Raw genomic sequence first — 22,753 nt, 5'->3', positions numbered from 1 at the left:
ACACTATCTTTATTCATTTAGTCATATTAACCTAGTTTTCTGTTTACTGGTTATTTTCTAAAATATATTAAATAAATACGATTCTTTATTTGTAAAAGGTATGAAAAAAAAGAATTAAAAATAAATAAATTGAGTAAAAGTATTAAAGAAACTACTCGTATTAATGCTGTATAAAGCTACACACCATAATACTGTGCGAATCGTTAGACTCTTCCATTGACTCAATATTTTAATTTAATAAATGGCGCAAGAACCAAGAAGTTTCTTTGAGATTCAAAATCAATTTCAGATTTTATCTAAGGAAGCATAGCTGCTATCTTTCCACGCGTGATAATGACATAAAGCTAGATTCCATAATTATTTTGCAAATTGTTGACTATTCTATGAACTGACCAGAACACATGGCTGTGAAAGATATTTTGAGAAAATTGAAAGACTTTTCCAAAACTTGATTTGTGTATATAATGTGGTAGAAATGGTAGAAACAAAGGCACTGAGAGTTGCAGAGAAAGGAGAGAAAATTGATTCCAATGTCAGCAAGTTCTTCATCATTGGCCATGTCTGCTTCTCTAACAAAGCATGATGTGTTTCTCAGTTTCAGAGGGGAAGACACACGTGACAACTTCATTAGCCACCTTCATCCAGCACTGCAAACGAAGAACATAGAAGCATATATTGATGAGACACTACCCCGGGGCGAAGAAATTTCATCTGCACTGCTCTCTGCAATAGAAGAATCGAAGATTTATATCGTCGTTTTCTCCCAAAACTATGCATCTTCCACTTGGTGCTTGAATGAACTCACTAAGATACTTGAATGCAAGAAGAGATATGGAAGGGATGTCATACCTGTTTTCTACAAGGTGGATCCGTCAACTATTAGGAAGCAGGAAGAAAGATACAAAGAAGCATTCGATAAGCATGAGCAGCACTTTAAGCACGACAAAGTGCAAGGATGGAAGGAAGCTCTCACCGAAGTTGCTGGACTTTCAGGCTGGGATTCAAAAGTCACCAGGTCATTATATTTATTACATGCATCGAGATAATCAGGATCTCTTTTCATTTATTAAAATTGTGTTCATCTCACCATAAATCAAGTGCTTCTTTTTTCATTTCTCTTAGTCGGTCATAGATCTGAACCATATCACATGTTATAGCTTAACTTTGTACCTACAAGTATGCTACCCAGTATCAGAAGTCAGCAACGGTTACTGTAGAATTTCTGCGATCATGATTTGCAATTACTAAACCAACCAAACTAATATAGGAAGATAACGTCCTAAACTTACCTTCAACTTTTTAATTTATTTATTTTATCCAGAACTCGAAACTAGAATCGATATGTGAATCTATTCAATGATTTTCATTCTTCTTGACTCTGAAATTTATCTTTAGTTTAGTTTAGCTTTTGTGCTTGAATTTTTATACTTTCTAAATCATCTGCCAGGACAGAACACATACTTGTTGAAAAAATTGTGGAAGATATTTTGGGAAAATTGAATCTTTATTCCACCAGTTATGATCAAGGAATCATCGGCATTGAAAAACATACTGAAGGAATTCAGTCCTTGTTGCATCCTGAGTCACCGAATGTTCGGATCATAGGAATTTGGGGCATGGGAGGAATAGGAAAAAGTACAATTTGTAATCAAATATATTACATATTGGCATTGCAGTTTGATTCCAGCAGCCTTGTTTTAGACGTTCAAGAAAAAATACAAAGAGATGGAATAGACGGTATCAGAACAAAATATCAGTCTGAGCTTCTAAAGGAAGAGAAATTCTCTTATTTACCATATTACAATAGAAGGCTCAAACGGACAAAGGTTCTCCTCATTCTTGATGATGTTACCGATTCAGCTCAACTTCAAAAATTAATAGGAGGGAGTGATAGTTTTGGGCAGGGCAGTAGAATCATTATCACCAGTAGAGACAGACAAGTGCTTAAGAATGCTGGAGCTGATGATATCTACGAAGTTAAGGAGTTGAATTTTTATGATTCTCAGAAACTTTTTAGTTTACATGCTTTTAAACAAAAATCTTCAGCAGAAACTGCTTACATGGACCTGTCAGTAAAGGTGTTGAGATATGCAAAAGGGATTCCATTAGCTCTCCAGATTTTGGGGTCATTGCTTTATGGCAGAACAAGAGAAGCATGGGAGAGTCAGTTGCAAAAGTTGAAAAAGGGCCAAGATCTTGGTATTTTCAATGTATTAAAATTAAGTTATGATGGACTGGAGGAGGAGGAGAAGAATATATTTCTTGACATAGCTTGCTTTTATAGAGGATGCCATGAGACTGTGGTAGCAGAAGGACTTGATGAGTGTGGTTTCTCTTCTAAGATTGGAATGGATATTCTCAAAGATAGGGGCCTAATATCTGTCTTTGATGGTTATATTGTGATGCACGATCTAATACAAGAAATGGGTAAAGAAATTGTTCGTAAAGAGAGTCTTCAGCATCCTGGAAAACGCAGCCGATTGTTTAATGATGAAGAAATTTGTGAGGTTTTAAGAAAGAACAAGGTATATTCTATTGTTACTTGTGAAAAATTGCAAACTACTGAGTTCTCATTAAACATCCTGAAATGCAGCATTTCATGTTTTTTTTTTTCTGATTACATTGATTTACTTTCAGGGGTCAAATGCAATAGAGTGTATATCACTATATAGTTTCAAAGTAAAAGAAGTTGTAGTACATGCACAAAGTTTCGAAAAGATGGACAATCTTAGGATGCTTAGGCTCTACACGTTTCAAAAAGTGTCTCTTGAATCATCTCTTGTAGGTCTGCCGGACACTCTAAAGATTCTATATTGGGACTATTTCCCTCAAAGATTTTGGCCTCTAAAGTTTTGCCCACAAAATCTAGTGACCCTCGAAATGCCATACTGCCATCTTGAACAACTCTGGGAAGGAGATCAGGTTTTTCAAGCTATCTATGTTCCTTTGTGTTCTAAACTTTCAAAGATAAAAATAAATTATACAAGCATGTTTTCTGTATTATGCATATACAGGTTTTCATTTGCAATTCCTTTGTGCCTTCTCCACATTATTCGATTTAAAATTTCTTTTATTTGAGTCATACTCAGCATCTTTCTAATTAAAGATAATTATAAATTTAATAGTTTGCATATTTTTTTTAGGCATATCGTCTAATGGCCCATGAATGTATTATCTACTTTGGAAGATCTTATATAGTTTTTTAATATGAAAAGGAGTTATGTAAATAAAATGGAATTTTATATAATTTAATTATAATTTTCATCATTTCTGAAAAATAAAAATTATATTTAATTTAATTACCCTGTCTTCATATTTTATCTTTAATAATATTTTAAAATCAAAAAAAAAATTACATTGACAGAAGCCATATAAAAAATATTAAAGAAACAACGAAAACTTATAAGATAGAGGAAAGAAACTCCCAACGTGAAGAATTTTATGTTTAAACATTCTACTTATGAAACTTATGTGGTAAATCTTTACAATATTTAATTCCATATAATGAAAATTTGTAGGTTTAATTAAGTTTTAAGTATCTTATAAATATGGTTATTTTCAAATTGAGGGTTTTATTAATTTTTTTATTCCATCGAGTATTCAAAAAAATTTATATTATTTAATTGAGTTCATGTTGTTTATTTTATATTATTTAATTAAAAATGCCTTAGATACTTTTTTTATCATAACATAAACTTGAATATAATATACAATAAATTACAAATTATGTATTTAATAAAATAAATTATGGAAAGATGGACTTTTTAACTAAGGTTTAATTTTAACTCTGAGACAACACCATTTTATTTTGTGAGTTGATACATGCATAATATAAAGTATTTCGACATTGTGATCGATTATAAATTACTATCATAAGTTTTTGAATACATAATAAGTTTAGGTTCAAATGATTAGGATGTAATTTTAGGTAGGGAACAAAAAGACGTTAAATTTTGTGATTTTTTATAATAACTATAAAATTTATAGGCAGAGTTTTGTTAGTCCACAGTGTGGTTTTTTTAACAGTGGTTTTTAAGTAATGTAAAATATAAACTCAATAGATAGTAGCTAATAGTTTAAATAGGAAGAAAAATAGATAAAGTAGTTTTTATTTGTTACCTCATTCATTTACTATTTCTGGCAGAATTTACCCAACTTGAAAAGGCTCGACCTGAGGTATTCTTGTGAACTTACTAGAATACCAGACCTTTCTACGTCACCAAATATTGAAGAAATAAAGCTGACTTATTGTAAAAAGTTGATTCAAGTTCACTCTTCGATATTCCTCACCAAGCTTAGTTATTTATGTTTAGATGATTGTTCTGATCTGAATAGTGTAAATATTCCCAGCAACATTTTTTCCACATCACCGGGATTGATTGCTCTTTACGGTTGTGTGAAGCTTAATATGTTTTCATTGAGTGAACATCAAGATAAATTTGTCCCTCATGTTATACTGGAGCGTCAGGAACCGGATATGATGAAAGAGATAAATGCTAATAATGTTGTTCAACAGTTCAACAGTTCAACAGTTCAACAGTTCAAGAGATATGAAGACTCAAAAGACTCAAAAGTGTTCTTCTCAGACTCAGAATACTCGGAAGACTACGAAGACTGGGGCTTAGATCTCTCTCACTGTTCTTCTCTTACAATCTTTCGATTTGACCTTTCTGATAGGAAATTCCTAAAGAAACTTTGTCTCAGTGGTTGCTCAAAATTGGAAAATTTACCCGAGATTCTGGACACGTTGGAAGATCTAAAGGAGCTCATATTAGACGGCACAGCCATACAGGCACTACCTTCATCCTTGTGCTGTTTGGTAGGACTCGAAGAACTGAGTTTGACATGTACGGCTGTTAAAGAACTGCCTTCCTCATTTGACAAATTGGTTAATCTTCGATCCCTGCAGCTCCACAAATGCACTGCTCTCGAGTCACTTCCAAACTCCATCGTTAATCTGAAGCTTCTCTCTGAACTTGATTGTTCGGGGTGTGCCAAATTAACAGAAATCCCAAGACACATCGGTCGCTTGACGTCATTAGTGGATCTGTCACTGCGTGATAGCGGAATCGTGAACCTTCCTGAGAGCATTGCTCGTCTTTCAAGCTTGAAATCGCTTGATTTAAGCAAGTGCAAAAAGCTTGAATGCATCCCACAGATTCCACCATTTCTAGAACTACTCAAGGCATTGGATTGCCCATCCATTAGAAGAGTGATGTCAAATTCTCTTGTTCCAAACTTGTCAAATTCCAAAGAGGGTTTCTTCAACTTTCATTTGACCAATGCTCAACAACTGGATTCAGGTGCTCGCGCTAACATCGAGAAGGATGCAAGGCTTAGGATGACCGACGATAGATATAGGTCTGTGTACTTCTGTTTTCCAGGGAGTGCAGTTCCTCGTTGGTTCAATTTTCGTGGGAAGGGACATTCAGTGACTATAAATGAAGATTTAAGTTTCTGCAGCGATGATAGGCTCACTGGTTTCGCTTTGTGTGTGGTTCTTGGAGTGTTAGATACGAATGGTGGTAGATATGGTTCTTTTGGTTACAGCCTAAAATTTGAATCTGATGATGATGGCACACAGATCATTCCAAATAATGATGATCTGTTTAACAAATTTTTCCCATGGTATGCAGACATAGTTCTTGATAAAGATCACACATTTGTGTGGAAATTTAACTTGGAGTCCCCAAGGGCCAGCGGCATGAGCCTTAGGCTGTGTGATGCTCGCAGCTTCACTTTTGAGATCAGTCCGTGTCATATGTCCACAATAAAAGAATCAGCTGTGAGAGAGTTGAAATCAGTTATGACAATAAAAGAATGCGGCATATGCCCTCTTTATTCCGAAAAGAAAGATGAAGGCCGAAAGCTAATCTGTCAACTAGTCTCTTCCTCTTCTGCTAATTAGTCTTTCATTGGTGAGGATCTAAACTGCCTTATCGTAATACTTCTACATTACAAGTGTTGAAATTTTATCATGAATTTCTCATTTCTAATTTATTTTGTTTTATTTACATTTTCAATGGCATTTTATGGTTGTGTTCGTTCATTGTTGACAAAGATTTGTAAGTTATTGTTAGATATAGTTTGATGTTTGTGTTCAGCATGAGATGGGTAGCTCTGTTGTCCCAGAGTTGCATTTCTTGAAAGTCTTAATATATGGTTTCATTAACTTCTTTAGCTTATTTGGGTTGCATTTGCAGTGAAGGCATGATGGAATCCTCAAGAGCTGCATTTGAAAGGGTAATTGGTAAATCCTCTTCATACTTTTCTCCATCCTATGGAACCTCTTTATGCCAATTGAATATCAGATCATTGTATTAGATTTTGTGCATGGAGCTGTAAAACCAGAAAATTCTCAGCTTGGTTATTTGAACCTCATATTTCTTACTGATCTTTATTTTTAACTTATAAATGCTGTTGCCGTGTGACTGTTAATTCTTTATAATTGTAGTTTCACAGTAAAGTTAAGAAAGGTTGTTTATTAATTATCATCTTATGGATTTTTCACTTTCATTCTGTCTTTCTTTTATAATTTTTATTACTTACATTTTGGATCTTATATTGTACTTGCATATTCATTATATATGTATATGACTTTTTTTTTTCTTAGCACTATACAAAATATTTAATAAAAAATTTATATGAAATATATTATTCTTTGACCAAAAGGTGGCAATTAAAATTTCAATCTCAATTAAATGTCTTTATAGTAAAAATAATTATCTAAAAAAGGGTAAATAAATTATTAATAATTAATACCATTGGCTGCAGAGGATTTTTTTTAATTTTATTTATGGAAATGTTATTATATATGAAAAAAAAATGCTATTCTTTTATGACTTAAGAAGCAGTTTGTGGTAATTGAAAATTGTTACAAATATTATTGTTCCTGCTAGGGAGATGGGACCTAGAGAACTGTTGAAGTCTTCTTCTCCTTCCTTCGGTCGGGCAGCTGACTGGGTTGTGAACTGGGATTCTTCTCGTCCTCCTGTTTATCCTTCGGCACTCGGCACTCGGCACTAGGCACTCGGTCGTCTGGTAAACACCGGATGGTGGGGGTACCTGCGAAGGCACTCCGACGCTCAAGTCAGTAAAGCGGGCGGTCGGCTCTCAGAGTGATAAATGTCAGCTCTCAGAGTGATAAAATGACATACCTTACTCCTGGAAATGAGTGCTATTTATACTATTCTAGTGGGCCTACCTTGTTGGGCCTGTTTATTGAGGTGGGTACCGCTTAGGGTTGCATTACCTAATTCTTGATGATGGATTAGCTTCACTGATCTTGGTTTGAGCGTTAATTGAAATGGGGTTCGGCCGTCGGCCAAATACCCAGTCGTTCGGCCAAGACTCCAAAGGTCTCGACATCTCTGCCGTTCGGCAAAGACTCCAAAGGTCTCGACATCTCTGTCGTTCGGCAAAGATTCCAAAGGTCTCGCCAACTCTGTCGTTCGGCCAACTCTCCGAAGGTCTCGACCTTTCGGTCGTTCGGCAAAGTCCTCGAAGGTCTCGACATCTCTGTCGTTCGGCCAAGACTCCAAAGGTCTCAACATCTCGGTCGTTCGGCCTTGCCCAGTACCGGTACAATTATTTTCAGCTACTAAAACAATTGCCAAACCTACGTGTGTCAAAACTTGTTTGTTATTACGATTTTCAACACCTACTCGTGTTTTTTTTTTATTAGAAAAGAATAATCATATTCCCATCCTACAATCAGTTTTACTACTTTTTTTATTTAACAATTTAATTTATATTTTAATTGAATATTTAATTATTATTTAGAGTGTTAAACGGTTATTATAATGTGAAAAACCGTCGTCAAAAATAGTTTATTTTTCCTGATTTATATAACTAGAATAAAAAAAAATAGTCACGTGCCTGCATGTAATAAAACCTCACAATATCATAGCCCAAGAAAACATGTTAACCCAAAATAATTCAACCAACAAATAATTATAATACAAAAAAAAATCTTAAAAGAAACAAGTAATTAATATTTTAATAGGTAAATAAAAACTATCATTTTAATAGGTAACCTTTCAAATAAAATGCATATATTTTTTTCTAAAACCATCTTTATCCATCTAAGTATGAATGACTAAACTGTATTTTAATTTTTTACATAAAAATGACATTATTAAGAAAGATTAATTTGCATACTAATATTTTAAATTGTTGAATATTAATATATAAGTAGGGTTCTTGAACTTTAATTTCCATTTTGAATTAAAATTTTGCGAAATAGGTAGAAAAAAATGTGAAAATGATTTTTGTGTGGAAATGGAAAGAGAAGAACGAAATCTAAGGTGAGTAATTAATTGTGCACTGAACATTTTATGTGTCATTAAGAAAGGAAAATTAAATAGAAAAACATTTAAAATATCAATTGTACTTTAGAAAAGAAAAATCACAAAGGATCCATTAAGTATTCTATATGCTAGAAAGTGCAAATATTATTGAAGGTTTGCAAAATTGTTAATATTTTTCAATCATCCTCTGAACTAATTATTTTGAAATTAAAAAAAATTGTTAAAGAATATTTATTTTATATCTTAATTAAAAATTTATTTTATTTTAATTTTAAAGAATTTTAAATTTGAAATAAATAAATGTTATTTGTATTTTTTTATCCAATATCTATATTTATGAAAAAAAAATAATACTCATGAATATAATAAATTAGAATAAGTATCTTAGTCAAAGTATAATTGTTAAGATTGTTCTATTTTCCTTTTCAATGGTATAATTTTAACAAAAAGCTTGTTTAAAGAAATTAAATACACCTAAATATATAATGAAATAAAAGAAATTAAAAGAAATATTGTAACATCCTTAATACCTTATTAAATTTCAATTTATTATGTCATGATATGTAGTATATAAATAACATTTACATTATGATATTGTTATATCATAAAGCATTATTCATTCATATAGGAATTCTCAAATACATGCATCATCAAGGTAAAACATCAAAAGAACTAGAAAAAACTCTACCATTTTCAATTTGGAGACCTTATATCCAACTGACAATCATAACCACTAAAAAAAACATACTAACAATAAATTAGGATAAGTTAATGATTTTTAAAATTTATATTTGAATTATTCAATCATAATCATATGAATAATCACACTTCATTCATTTTAAATATATTAAATAATTAAGTGTCTCTAAATGTCTCATGTTCTATCTCACTCATGTCAGAGATCCAATTATATCCACACACACTTGACCATACTTTTGAAAGAATCGTACATTGATTTAAACTAAAAAAATTTGCTTGCACATGTCATAATACCTTGCTGTGAAATTCACACATCTATGCGAATAAGAATATCGATACATAATCATCTCATATGATAAGGTTAATTCATATGACAATGTTAATTCGTATGACATGCTAGACCATTATTTTTTATATTGTAAACCAAATCATGTAAACCTTATTCAACTGTCATCACCTTAATATTTTCATGTATATGATTCAAATATATCAATAAAGTCATATATTTTATTCTAAATGTATTACTAATTAATGCACATCCTAATCATTCTCAACACGGTATTTCCTTTTTTAAAAATACTATGTATAGATCACATTCCACATTATTCAATTTCATCTCACTCATCAATATATCATTCAATCATATAGAAGTTTATATTTCTAAGACTGTTGCAAAACATCAACAATAATCACATAACATTTAAAATTTTACATATCAATTGAATATATAACGAGTATTTGTTTTATATTTTTTTTTATAAATGTTAGATTACTTATTTTAAACATATATGTTGCATGAGTTGGTTAAAATATTGACATTAGAAAGTTGTAATCACTTGCAGTTTACAAAATGATAAATTTAATTTTCAAAAGATTTAATTCAATTTCATAGTCTGTAGAAAACAAACCAAAAGATAGCCAAGCAAAGAAGACAAATGTTGTCAAAATGGCTCGAATCCATGAAATTGGGGCTTAAGCCCAGAGAAATCTCCTTAACATAGGAAAATTTCATTGAGCGAATTTGAGGCAAAGAACATCTAAACAATAACAGCTTAAATTTGCTTACCATAGGGAAATTTCTTTGAGCAAATTTGAGTTCGAAAGTACTCCAAAATCTGCATGTAAATTCGCTTAAGCAGAGGAAAAAAAAAACATTGAGCAGATTTGAGGCTGAGAGCACATCAAACTCTGCATGTCCAAATTCACTCGACACATAAATTCCGCTAAGCGAATTTGAGGCCGCGAGCATATATACCTCATTAAAATCCAATTTGTCAAGTAAAAATAAAGGTTAAACTTCATAAAGCATATAACAATTAATTTAAATCATTGTTAGAGACCCCACATCAACTAGGGGTACATAGCTCACTTTATAAATTGGTTTTGTAAGATTGAGTTAGGCTTAGAATTTACTTTTTATTGTGGTATCAGATCCATCTGTAGTAATTTAGGCTTTAAAACGAACAAAAAGATTTCCCGAGGCGTGAGTAATCACTGTCCGTAAGGACTTATTCGCAGTGTATTGCGCAACTCCCCCAAGATACAACAGGAACTTCTGAGTAATTTTCGAGGATCAGAACTAACAAGTTTGCAAGTTTCTCTTTAAAAGAGTAGTACCAAATAGAACCCAGAAATATTATAATATTAAAATAATCTAATAAATGATGAGAGATAAAAATTAAAATTTAAAGGTGATAGGAAGAGGAGTTTCATGGTGGTGTTGGGTGAAGAAGATGAAGAAGGTGAGTGAGAGTTGTGTGTTTTCTGAAGCAAAGGGTTGTGGCTTTTATAGATGAAGAAAGTAACCGCATCCCACCACAGTCAAGGCGGTTTCGAGCTGTTGCGGAGAGAAAGACTACGTTTTCCCAGAGAGTGCGGAGCAGATCTGGGTCTGTTGAGAGCACGCACGTGCACCTTTTGAGAGACCCATTCAAGGTAGGAACCGTTACTGGGGTCCCCTTAGGTTGCAGAACGTTGGGACTCTATCCCACGTTCAACCTCTACGAAACGAGGGTTTTGAACGTTTGTCCTCTACGAACGAGGATTTCGGAGGTTTGTGCGCTCACTCAGATCTCCGTTTGTACACATACTCTATTTCTAGGTTTTCTGTTTTGCAATATTATAGAATCTGTTTTACAAATAGAGATTCTATTTTACAACAAAGCAAACAAAGGTGGACTTATCAATCCACCTAACCTCGGCGTGAGGGGTGTATTGGGTTTAAAACTTTCAATCTTTTTCATCAATTAACTTCTATTTCAATCAACAAAACAAACATTACAATAAAATTTTGGAACTTGTCACTGTATCACCTTCATATATATATAGATAAATAGAAAACTAAAAACTAATTCATTATTCATTCCCATAAATCCAAAGGTGGGATTCTATTATCAACCTCACGAAAAAATATGGTTAGAAATATAAAAAAAAAAAAGACAAAAAGAAAAAACTTTTACAAAAATAATATTATTTTAAAATAAAATCTAAATAACTGCATTTCTTATTTATATATAATTTTTACTTTAATAATAAAATATTTTTATTTTAATTATATCAACTACTCTAAAATTATTTTTATAATTGTTTATGTGTATAATAGTGAAATTATTTAAAAGTGCATTAAATTTAAAAATGAATATTTTTCTTAAATTATTTTAAAAAAAACTACTGTTACGAAAACAAGAAATGACCAGAAACGTTCATTATTTGTTATAATTGATATTAATTAGTATGTCCATCAAGCAAATAATGGTGAGCAATTAGGGTTCACAATGAGAGCGCCTTCTCCCGTTTCAACTTTGATGTGTTGCATCGTTTCGGGCTTCACTTCGGGAATAACCAGCGTCACCTTCTCGTCCATCCCAAATGCGGAGCTATTGTCTACCACCGCCGGCGCTAAAGAGCGCGATGTGGACGCCGTCGAAGCTATCCGCTGTGAGCTCCTCCACGACGTAGTCCCTGTCCTCGAAGATGATGCGGCGGCCGGCGGAGAGCTGCGAGGCCAGCATTTTGATGGAACGGTAGGGGAAGTCGCGGTCGGAGAGGAACTCCTGGCCAACGGCGCCGGTGACGCCGACGACGGCGATGGCGGGGCCGTCATCGCGGAGGGACATTCGGGCCCTGGGGGGCCCCGAGGTGGGCTTGGGCCGGAAGGAGGCCCGATAAGAGGTGGTTGTGGCGCGAAACGGAGTGAAGCCATCACGCTGTTGGCGGCTGGTGATGAGTAGTAAGTAACTAAGGAATACACTCAAACTAAGTTTTGTTTTTTAAATATGAGAATAAAAAATATTTTATAAATATTAAAATCAAAATGTAATGTTTTGTAGAATCTACAAATTTAATTTTAAATGTTAGAGAAATAAGCTACCCACAAAAACATCATTAGATATTTATAATATATTAATTTATAAATAGATAGTGGGTATGAAATTTATTAAGAAACATATTAATATTAATATATTGTTATTCCTATTATTGTTACAAGTCTTTAAAATAGAGATACTCAATCCATTCAATAAAGTTCATTTTTTAATATATTATTATCATATTTATTTAAAATTTATTTTATCTAGAATTTATTGAATCTATTGTCTTATCCGCAAATCATAAATAATATATACGCAAATCATTAATAATATATAGTACAAATTGATGCTTAGCATAATTATAGTATATGATTAAATTATAATTATAGTGTATTTCTTAATAAAAACAAAAGAATTATAAGCAAGAGGATGAGAGAAAAAGATAAAGAGAGGACGGAATCAGGCAAGATAAATGACACAGAATGAGAGAATGTATTTTGTAAAATGAAATGTAGAAAGCAAAAGCGGAGGTGTATATATAAAGCAATATAGGAGAAAAGAAAAGCAGATTACAAAGCCCACTACAAGGCCCAATTAAAACTTAAATAAGGATTTTATCTAAGAAGACGTAGCTATGTTTCCACACGTGATAATGATATAAATCTAGATTCCATACTTATTTTGCAATTTGTTGACTATTCTATTAAATTAATATTTTTCTTTTTCTTTAGTTTCTGCTGACTACGATGTCTGACCAGAACACATATCTGTGAAAGGAATGTTAAGAAAATTGAAAGACTTTTTCAAAAGTTGACTTGTGTTTTATAATGAGTCCAGAGCAGCAGAGTAGATTTGTGGTAGAAACAGTACAAAGAAAGAGACCTGAGAATTGCAGAGAAAGGAGAGAAAATTGACTCCAATGTCAGAAAGTCCTTCATCATTGGCCGTGTCTACTTCTCTAACAAGGCATGATGTGTTTCTCAGCTTCAGAGGCGAAGACACACGTGACAACTTCATTAGCCACCTTTATGCAGCACTGCAAAGGAAGAACATTGAAGCATATATTGATTACAGACTACTCAGGGGCGAAGAAATTTCACCTGCACTGCTCTCTGCAATAGAAGAATCAAAGATTTATGTCCTCGTTTTCTCCCACAACTATGCATCTTCCACTTGGTGCTTGAATGAACTCACTAAGATACTTGAATGCAAGAAGAGATTTGGAAGGGATGTCATACCTGTTTTCTACAACGTGGATCCATCAACTATTAGGAAGCAGGAAGAAAGATACAAAGAATCATTCGATGAGCATGAGCAGCACTTTAAGCACGACATGGACAAAGTGCAAGGATGGAAGGATGCTCTCACCGAAGCTGCTGGACTTTCAGGCTGGGATTCAAAAGTCACCAGGTCATTCTATATGTTACACGCACTTTCGAGATAAACAGGATTTCTTTTCATTTACTAAAATTGTGTTCATCTCACCATAAATCAAGTGTTTCTTTTTTCATTTCTCTTAGTCGGTCATGGATCTGAACCATATCACATGTTATAGCTTAACTTTGTACCTACAATTCTGCTCCCTAGTATCAGAAGTCACAAACGGTTACTGTAGAATTTTTGCCATCTTGAGTTGCAATTTCTAAACCAACCAAACTCATATACGAAGATAACGTCCTATACTTACCTTCAACTTTTTAATTTATTTATTTTATCCAGAACTCGAAACTAGAATCGATATGTGAATCTATTCAATGATGTTCACTCCTCTTAACTCTGATTTTTTCTTTAGTTTAGTTTAGCTTTTGTGCTTGAATACTTATACTTTATTTTCTAAATCATCTGCCAGGCCAGAACACACACTTGTTGAAAAAATTGTGGAAGATATTTTGAGAAAACTGAATCGTTATTCCATCAGTTATGATCAAGGAATCATCGGCATTGATAAACATATTGAAGGAATTCGGTCCTTGTTGCATCTTGAGTCACCGGATGTTCGGATCATAGGAATTTGTGGCATGGGAGGAATAGGAAAAACTACAATTTGTGATCAAATATATCACTCATTGGCATTGCAGTTTGGTTCCAGCAGCCTTGTTTTGGACGTTCAAGAAAAAATACAAAGAGATGGAATAGACAATATCAGAACAAAATATCTGTCTGAGCTTCTAAAGGAGGAGAAAGAGAAATCCCCTTATTTATCATATTACAATGAAAGGCTCAAACGGACAAATGTTCTCCTCATTCTTGATGATGTTACCGATTCAGCTCTACTTAAAAAATTAATGGGAGGGTGTGATAGTTTTGTGCACGGCAGTAGAATCATTATGACCAGTAGAGACAGACAAGTGCTTAGGAATGCTGGAGCTGATGATATCTACGATGTTAAGGAGTTGAATTTTTATGATTCTCTGAAACTTTTTAGCTTACATGCTTTTAAACAAAAATCTTCGGATGAAATTGCTTACATGGACCTGTCAGTAAAGGTGTTGAGATATGCAAAAGGAATTCCATTAGCTCTCCAGATTTTGGGGTCATTGCTTTATGGCAGAACAAGAGAAGCATGGGAGAGTCAGTTGCAAAAGTTGGAAAAGGGCAAGATCTTGGAACTTTCGACGTATTAAAATTAAGTTATTATGGGCTCAAGGAGGAGGAGAAGAATATATTTCTTGACATAGCTTGCTTTTATAGAGGGCACGAGGAGACTGTGGTAGCAGAAACACTTGATGACTGTGGTTTCTCTTCTAAGATTGGAATGGATATTCTCAAAGATAGGGGCCTAATATCTTTCTTTGATGGTAGAATTGTGATGCACGATCTAATACAAGAAATGGGTCAAGAAATTGTTCGTAAAGAGTGTCCTCAGCATCCTGGAAAACGCAGCCGATTGTTTAATGCTAAGGAAATTTGTGAGATTTTAAGTAAGAACAAGGTATTCTGTCGTTACTCAATTGAACATGGATTTACTTTGTGATAAATTGCAAACCACTAAGCTGTCATTAAACATCCTGCAATGCAACATTTCATGTTTTTTTCTTCTAATTACATTGATTTACTTTCAGGGGTCACATGCAATACAGTGTATATTACTACATACGAGCAAAATAAAAAAAGTTAAAGTACATGCACGAACTTTCAAAAAGATGGACAATCTTAGGATGCTTATGGTCTACTATTCCTGTCCTATAAACGAATCAAAAGTGTCTCTTGAATCACCTCTTGTGGATCTGCCAGAGACTCTAAAGATTCTTTATCGGAACGATTTCCCTCAAAGATTTTGGCCTCCAAACTTTTGCCCACAAAATCTAGTGACCCTCGAAATGCCAGGCTGCCATCTTAAACAACTCTGGGAAGGAGATCAGGTTTTTCAAGTTATCTATGTTCCTTTGTGTTCTAAACTTTTCAAAGATAAAAATAAATTATACAAGCATGTTTTCTGTATTATACATCTACTTTTCATTTGCAATTCCTTTGTGCCTTCTCCACATTATTTGATTAATTAAGTCATTTTTTTTTATTATAACATAAACTTCAGTATAATATACAACAAATTATAAAATATGGAAAGATGGACTTATTTTAAATAAGGTTTAATTTTAACTCTCAGAAAACATCGTTTTATTTTGTCAGTTGATACATGCATAATATCAAGTATTTCGACATTGTCATCGATTATAAATTACTATCATATGTTTTTCAATACATAATAAGTTAAGGTTCGAATTATTATGATGTAATTTTAGGTAGGGAACAAAACCACGTTAATTTTTTTGAATTTTTATAATAACTATAAAATTTATAGACACTATAATTTTGTTAGTTCACAGTGTGATTTTTTTAACAGTAGTGTTTATGTAAAATATAAACTCAGTAGATGATAACTATAAGAGTTTACCGAAGAAAAATAGATAAAATTGCTTAAAACTTTATTTTAGTTTATCTGTGTTACCTGGTTCATTTACATTTTGTGGCAGAATTTACCCAATTTGAAAAGGCTCAACCTGAGTCGTTCTCTGAAACTTACTAGAATACCAGACCTTTCTCTGTCACCAAATATTGAAGAAATAATTCTGAGTTATTGTGAAAAGTTGATTCAAGTTCACTCTTCGATATTCCTCAACAAGCTCAGTTGTTTATGTTTAGATAATTGTTATCATCTCAATAGTGTAAATATTCCCAGCAAGATTTTATCCACATCACCTGGATTGATTCTTCTTTCCAATTTTTGGGAGCTTAAAATGTTTTCAACCAGTCAACGTCCAACTTTCTCAAGATCCCCACATCAGAAACTGGGGCATCAATGTGGAAATTTCTCAAGATTCCCTCGTCAGAAACCTGAAATAGTATTCAAACTGCAAAGTGCATCCGCTGTTCATAGTTTCCCAACTTCCAGTGAAATTTTCTCAATTACTTTTGACAGATATAATGAAGAAGAAGTGGCTAATAATACTGTATACTTACAATTTGAAGTATAGGCAAAACTCATAGAAGGTGTGCCCTTGAACTTTCAAAGTCTCAAGAACCTATGTTACTTAGATCTCTCTCACTGTTCTTCCCTTACAATCTTTCCGTTTGACCTTTCTGATATGAAATTCCTGAAGCAACTTTCTCTCCGTGGTTGCTCAAAATTGGAAAATTTACCCAAGATTGTGGACATGGGGGAAGATCTAACGGTGCTCATCTTAGACGGCACAGCCATACAAGCACTACCTTCATCCTTGTGCCGTTTGGTAGTTCTTGAAGAACTGAGTTTGCGCAGTTGCTTGAATCTTGAGATTATTCCATCTTCCATTGGAAGCCTCACCAAACTATGCAAGTTACACCTTACCCACTGTAATTCACTTCAAACTTTTCCAAGCACCATTTTCAATTTGAAGTTGAAGAAGCTTGATTTGTGTGGTTGCTCAAGGCTGAGGACCTTCCCAGAGATCATGGAGCCGGCTCATACTTTTTCTCACATTAACTTAACATTTACGGCTGTTAAAGAACTGCCTTCCTCATTTGGCAATTTGGTTAATCTTCGATCCCTGGAGCTCCACAAATGCACTGATCTGCAGTCACTTCCAAACTCCATTGTTAATCTCAAGCTTCTCTCTAAACTTGATTGTTCAGGGTGCCCCAAATTAACAGAAATCCCAAGACACATCGGTCGCTTGACGTCATTAATGGAACTGCCATTGCGTGATAGCGGAATTGTGAACCTTCCAGAGAGCATTGCTTATCTTTCAAGCTTGAACTCGCTTGATTTAAGCGACTGCAAAAAGCTTGAATGCATCCCACAGATTCCACCATTTCTAAAACAACTAGTGGCATTGGATTGCCCATCCATTAGAAGAGTGATGTCAAATTCTCTTGTTCGAAACTTCTCAACTTCTCTTGTTCATTTCACCAATGCTCAACAACTGGATTCAGGTGCTCGTGCTAACATTGAGGAGGATGCAAGGCTTAGGATGACCGACGATACATATAGGTCTGTGTTCTTCTGTTTTCCAGGGAGTGCAGTTCCTGGTTGGTTCCATTTTCGTGGGAATGGACATTCAGTGACTATAAATGAAGATTTAAGTTTCTGCAGCGATGATAGGCTCACTGGTTTCGCTTTGTGTGTGGTTTTTGGAGTGTTCGATACGAATGCTATTAAAGGTAGATATGGTTCTTTTAGTTACAGCCTAACATTTGAATCTGATGATGATGGCACACAGATCATTCCAAATAATGATGTGTTATACAGCTATTTCAAATGGAATGGTGAAGAGAGATGTGTTGATCAAGATCACACATTCGTGTGGAAATTTAACTTGGAGTCCTTAAGGGCGAGTGGCATGAGCCTCAGGCTGTGTGATGCTCGCAGCTTCACTTTTGAGATCAGTCCGTGTGATTATGACTTTGAGTGGCCAGATTATGAATCAGTTGTGAGAGAGTTGAAATCAGGTATCACAATAAAAGAATGCGGCATATGCCCTCTTTATACGAAAAAGAAAGATGATAAATATGGTGGTGCTGTTGACATTGAAGAATCCAGTGGAAGCAATGTTGCACAGTCTTCAAGAGAAACAAGGGAAGATAGGAAGTGGAAGGCCAAAAGCTAGCCAGTCAACTAGTCTCTTCCTCTTCTGCTAATTAGTCTTTCATTGGTCAGGATCTAAACTGCCTTATCGTCAATACTTCTAAATTACAAGTTTCAACATGTTGAATTTTTATTTCGAAACTCTTCATATTTCGGTTTCATTAACTTCTTTAACATATTTGGGTTGCATTTGCAGTGAAGGGATTATGAAATCTTGAGGAGCTGCATTTGAAAGGGCAATTGGTAAATCCTCTTCTTACTTTTCTCCATCCTATGCAACCTCATATTCTCAGTTTTACGACAAGGTACCTCTTGATATTGAATATCATATCATTGTATTAGGTTTGTGCATGGAGTTGGAAAACCAGAAAATTCTCAGCTTGGTTAAGTGGAACCTCATTTCTTATTGATCTTGGTTTTTTCACATTGAGGCACCTTGTTGCATGTGAGTGATGATTTATAAATGTTGTTGGTGTGTGATTCTTAATTCTTTATAATTGTAGTTTAACAGTAAAGTTGAAGACAGCTTATAATTCTTTATAAATGCATAATATAATTGAAATTTTGAATAAATATATATAACTAATATATTTTATCGTCAAAATTAAAACTGATCATGTGAGTTCTTTTAAAAATCACTTGATTCTTTTAAGTAATTACACGACTTTGAATATTCATAATTTTTATTGCTTACATTAAAAATAACATTTATATTGCTTACATCATGGCCCAAGAAAACAACATGTTAACGCAAAACAATTCAGCTAACAAATAATTATAATACCAAAAAAATCTTAAAAGAAACAAGTAATATTTTAATATCTAAAAACGGAATTGTATAATTATAATTTCAACATTAAAAATAAAAAAATGAAATACTAGAGCGATAATTGTCCCTATACTGCATTAATTAATTTCATCAGGAACGCACCCAATTATCAGTTTCAACAACAAAACATTTATATGCTATTCCAATAGAATTCCATATTATTTATTATTATTAATTCATCAATGAGTTTAGAGTTTAGATAACCTTTCAAATAAAATGCATTTTTTTCTTCTAAAACCATCTTTTTCCATCCAAGAATGACTAAAGTACATTTTAAATTTTTCATAACATTAAGAAAGATTAATTTGAATATTAATATTTTAAATTGTTGAATGTTAATATATAAGTAGGGTTCTTGAACTTTAATTTCCATTTTTGAATTAAATTTTTGTGAAATAGGTAGAAAAAATGTGAAAATGATTTTAGTGTGGAAGTGGAAAAAGAAGAACGAAATCTAAGGTGAGTAGTTAATTGTGCACTGAACATTTTATGTGTCATTTAAGAAAGACAAATTAAATAGAAAAACATTTAAAATATCAATTGTACTTTAGAAAAGAAAAATCACAAAAGGAATCCAGGCTGCTTCTTCCTGCACCTCCATACCTTCTTGTGCCACCCCCATAAATTTTTCGTATTTCAAAAATATCTTTTTTAATATTCCGGATTACATAATTTGGAAGTCTTTTTTCTAGATTCAGAATTAGCGTTTGGATTATGTAATCCGGAAGTCTTTTGTGATTAGCTTCCGGATTACATAATCCGAAAGTCTTTTCTATTTATAAGATTAGCTTCCAGATTATGTAATCCGGAAGCCTTTTTTTTCAGATGTTTTATTAGCTTCTGGATTACATAATCCGGAAGTCTTTTCTAAATATGAAATTGACTAATCCGGAATATATCCAGATTACATAATCCATGGGCTTATTATTTCAAATTCAAGGGGTGGAGAAAAAAAGAATAAAATGGTATTTTTATATTTAGTATGGGATGGCACAAGAAGATATAGAGGTGTAGAAAGAAAGAGTAAGAAATCCAGTAAGTATTCTATATGCTAGAAAGTACAAATATTATTGAAGGTTTACTATAAACGCATAAATAGATTGTTAATATTTTTTCAATCATCCTCTGAATTAATTATTTTGAAATTAAAAAAAATTGTAAAGAATATTTTTTTATATCTTAATTAAAAATATTATTTTATTTTAATTTTAAAGATTTTTAAATTTGAAATAAATAAATGTTATTAATTTTTATCCAATATCTATGTTTAAGAAAAAAATAATACTCATGAATATAATAAATTAAAATAAGTATCTAAGTCAAAGTATAATTGTCAAGAGTGTTGTTCTATGTTCCTTTTCAATGGTGGAATTTTTAACAAAAGCTTGTTTCTTTCTATACGTCATTCTTTAAATTTCAAAATAACATTGTTTTTTCTTTTTAATTATATATTTTACGTAATACACCTAAATATACAATGAAATAAAAGAAATTAAATACACCTAAATATATAATGAAATAAAAAAAATTAAAAGAGATATTGTAACATCTTCATTTATCTTATCAAATTTTAAATTATCTCATGATATTTATTATATAAATAACATTTACATTATCATATTATTATATCATAAAATACTATCCTTTCATATAGAGATTTTTAAATATATATACATCATTAACATAAAACATCAAAAGAATAAAAAAGACAAAATTTCATGATTTTTTTATTTTTGAGGTTTACAACTTGTAACATCATTTCCTCACATCCAACACACAATCATTGCAAAAAAAAAATTAAAAATAACACCAACAAAAAATCAACATAAGTTAATGACTCTTAAAACTTTAGATTTGAATTTTGAATCATTCAATCATAATCATATGAAGCATCATATTTCATATTCATATATTCTAACTTAAGTTTTACAGATAAAAATAGTTTATTTTACCTGTTTAGAAATATAAGTATTCATAAAAAGACTTCAACTTCTTAAAAAAACAAAGATAGTCCAACTTCTTAAAAACACATCATTAGGATCATGAACTAACATATATTATTCTTTTAAGTCCCAAACACCACATGCAAAACATGTCTACTAAGTGAATATAAAATTTAAAATCGTCTCAAAAAAACAAGGAACAAGAAGAGATTTGCTATATTCATTTTGAAGAATCCAAAAGTTAAATTCAATAGTTAAACTTATAAAGATATGGTTAGAAATATAGATACAAAACATAAAAGAAAAGAGAAATTTTTTACAAAAATTATTTTAAAATAAAACTTAAATAGCTTATTTTTTTAATTATATATATTTTTCATTTAAAATAATTTATTTTATTTTAATTATATCACTTTTACTTTAAATTTATTTTTTAGGTGCTTACCTATATATATAATACCCATATAATATAATATAATATAATAGGCAAGTTACTTAAAAGTGCATTAAAATAAAATAAAAATAAAATTTTTTCTTAATATATTTAAAAAAACTACCGTTATGAAATAACAGGCCAAGTACACTAACTTATTTGAAAGTGAAACAAATGACCACAAAACGTTCATTATTTGTTATAATTCATATTAATTACTATTTTGTTGCCCAGAAACGTTCTTTATTTGTTATAATTCATTATTAGTTTTTGCTCACTAAAAATGTATAGGTATTAAATGTTTTAGTAATTATTATAGTAATTTATTACATAAGATGAGAAACAAAATAATTTAAAATGATTTTTTAAAACATTTATATTTCAAACATGAAAAACAAAATATTAAAATATATTTTAAGAATATTATAATAAAAATTGTGAAAATATAAAATTATTCAAATAAAAATATTAAATTTTGAATTAGTTGAATCTTCATAATTAATTTAATTACTAGAAAAATGTTAAAAGTTTAACACTCATGACATTGCCTATTTAATGAATTAAAATTGTTTGATTTTAGAGAGTTAAAAACTATATATACAATTAAATATGTATAAAAATTAAAAATTTGAAGAATAAAGCTGGATTTAAGTTTAAAAAACAATGAGAGTTAACATCAAATTCTTAAACACACTTCTTCTAAGATGTTCTTTTGTTATTGGTTAAAAATTAGTGAAAATTGTAAAGTTGTGATTTGATATCATTAAAAAAAAGTGGAAGTGTGGTGACCTACAATTTATTTTTAATTTCCATAAATTCAACTAATAATCTACAATATATTATGAAAGTTGCTTAAATTTCTCTTAAAACATTAATTTTATATCTTTCTACACATACTTCTATAATTTACAAACAAATCATGTTAAATAGTTTTGTTAGGTATAAACTTCTTCCCATTACTAATAGACATTGGTAAAATATATCAATTTAGAACTACATAAGAATAATTTTTTTATTAAAAATTAAAAATAAGAACACAAATACTTAATTATTTTTGTTTCTATTAAAAAAAATTTGGAAAGTGCAATTCGGTGAGAACTGTGTATTTTTTAGAAAACAAGTTTTCAGTTGGTATATTATGATAGAAGGAGATCTAGCTGCAAAAGAC

The 22,753-nt window shown here is 31.8% G+C and overlaps 1 protein-coding gene and 1 pseudogene across 4 annotated transcripts; both read left to right on the top strand.

Annotated features, from left to right (window-relative positions):
* The first annotated feature begins 205 nt into the window (after window positions 1-205).
* On the top strand, window positions 206-7,783 carry LOC150029260 (TMV resistance protein N-like). Of its 3 annotated transcripts, none has more exons than XR_016518961.1 (6): window positions 419-1,015; window positions 1,448-2,525; window positions 2,638-2,922; window positions 4,145-5,918; window positions 6,204-6,243; window positions 6,900-7,783. XR_016518961.1 is itself a non-coding variant. In XM_090299288.1 (5 exons), the coding sequence occupies exons 1-4, from the start codon at window positions 531-533 to the stop codon at window positions 5,906-5,908; spliced, it is 3,612 nt and encodes a 1,203-aa protein (XP_090155414.1). In that variant the 5' UTR covers window positions 206-530; the 3' UTR covers window positions 5,909-5,918; window positions 6,204-6,516. The 3 variants fall into 3 exon arrangements, 1 of the variants encoding a protein (XP_090155414.1); XR_016518960.1 differs by having other exon boundaries at window positions 6,204-6,250; XM_090299288.1 differs by lacking the exon at window positions 6,900-7,783 and having other exon boundaries at window positions 206-1,015; window positions 6,204-6,516.
* Window positions 7,784-11,750: 3,967 nt separating this feature from the next.
* Window positions 11,751-18,953, top strand: LOC150029259 (TMV resistance protein N-like; annotated as a pseudogene). Its single transcript, XR_016518957.1, has 6 exons — window positions 11,751-12,237; window positions 13,154-13,726; window positions 14,166-15,248; window positions 15,379-15,678; window positions 16,291-18,447; window positions 18,577-18,953. The product of XR_016518957.1 is annotated as a TMV resistance protein N-like (transcript).
* Window positions 18,954-22,753: the final 3,800 nt, after the last annotated feature.

Source organism: Phaseolus vulgaris, chromosome 2, assembly GCF_051622355.1.
Source record: "Phaseolus vulgaris cultivar YP4 chromosome 2, ASM5162235v1, whole genome shotgun sequence".
Classification (NCBI taxonomy): Eukaryota; Viridiplantae; Streptophyta; class Magnoliopsida; order Fabales; family Fabaceae; genus Phaseolus; species Phaseolus vulgaris.
The sequence above is the reverse complement of the archived record's forward strand: the minus strand, read 5'-3'. Positions and strand labels throughout refer to the sequence as shown.

Excerpts from the sequence above, each read along its gene's own strand:
- LOC150029260 (XM_090299288.1), top strand. The coding sequence starts at position 531 with ATGTCAGCAAGTTCTTCATCATTGGCCATGTCTGCTTCTCTAACAAAG. Across the intron at positions 2,526-2,637 it reads AGGTTTTAAGAAAGAACAAG|GGGTCAAATGCAATAGAGTG; the intron begins GTATATTCTATT and ends ATTTACTTTCAG. Across the intron at positions 2,923-4,144 it reads AACTCTGGGAAGGAGATCAG|AATTTACCCAACTTGAAAAG; the intron begins GTTTTTCAAGCT and ends TATTTCTGGCAG.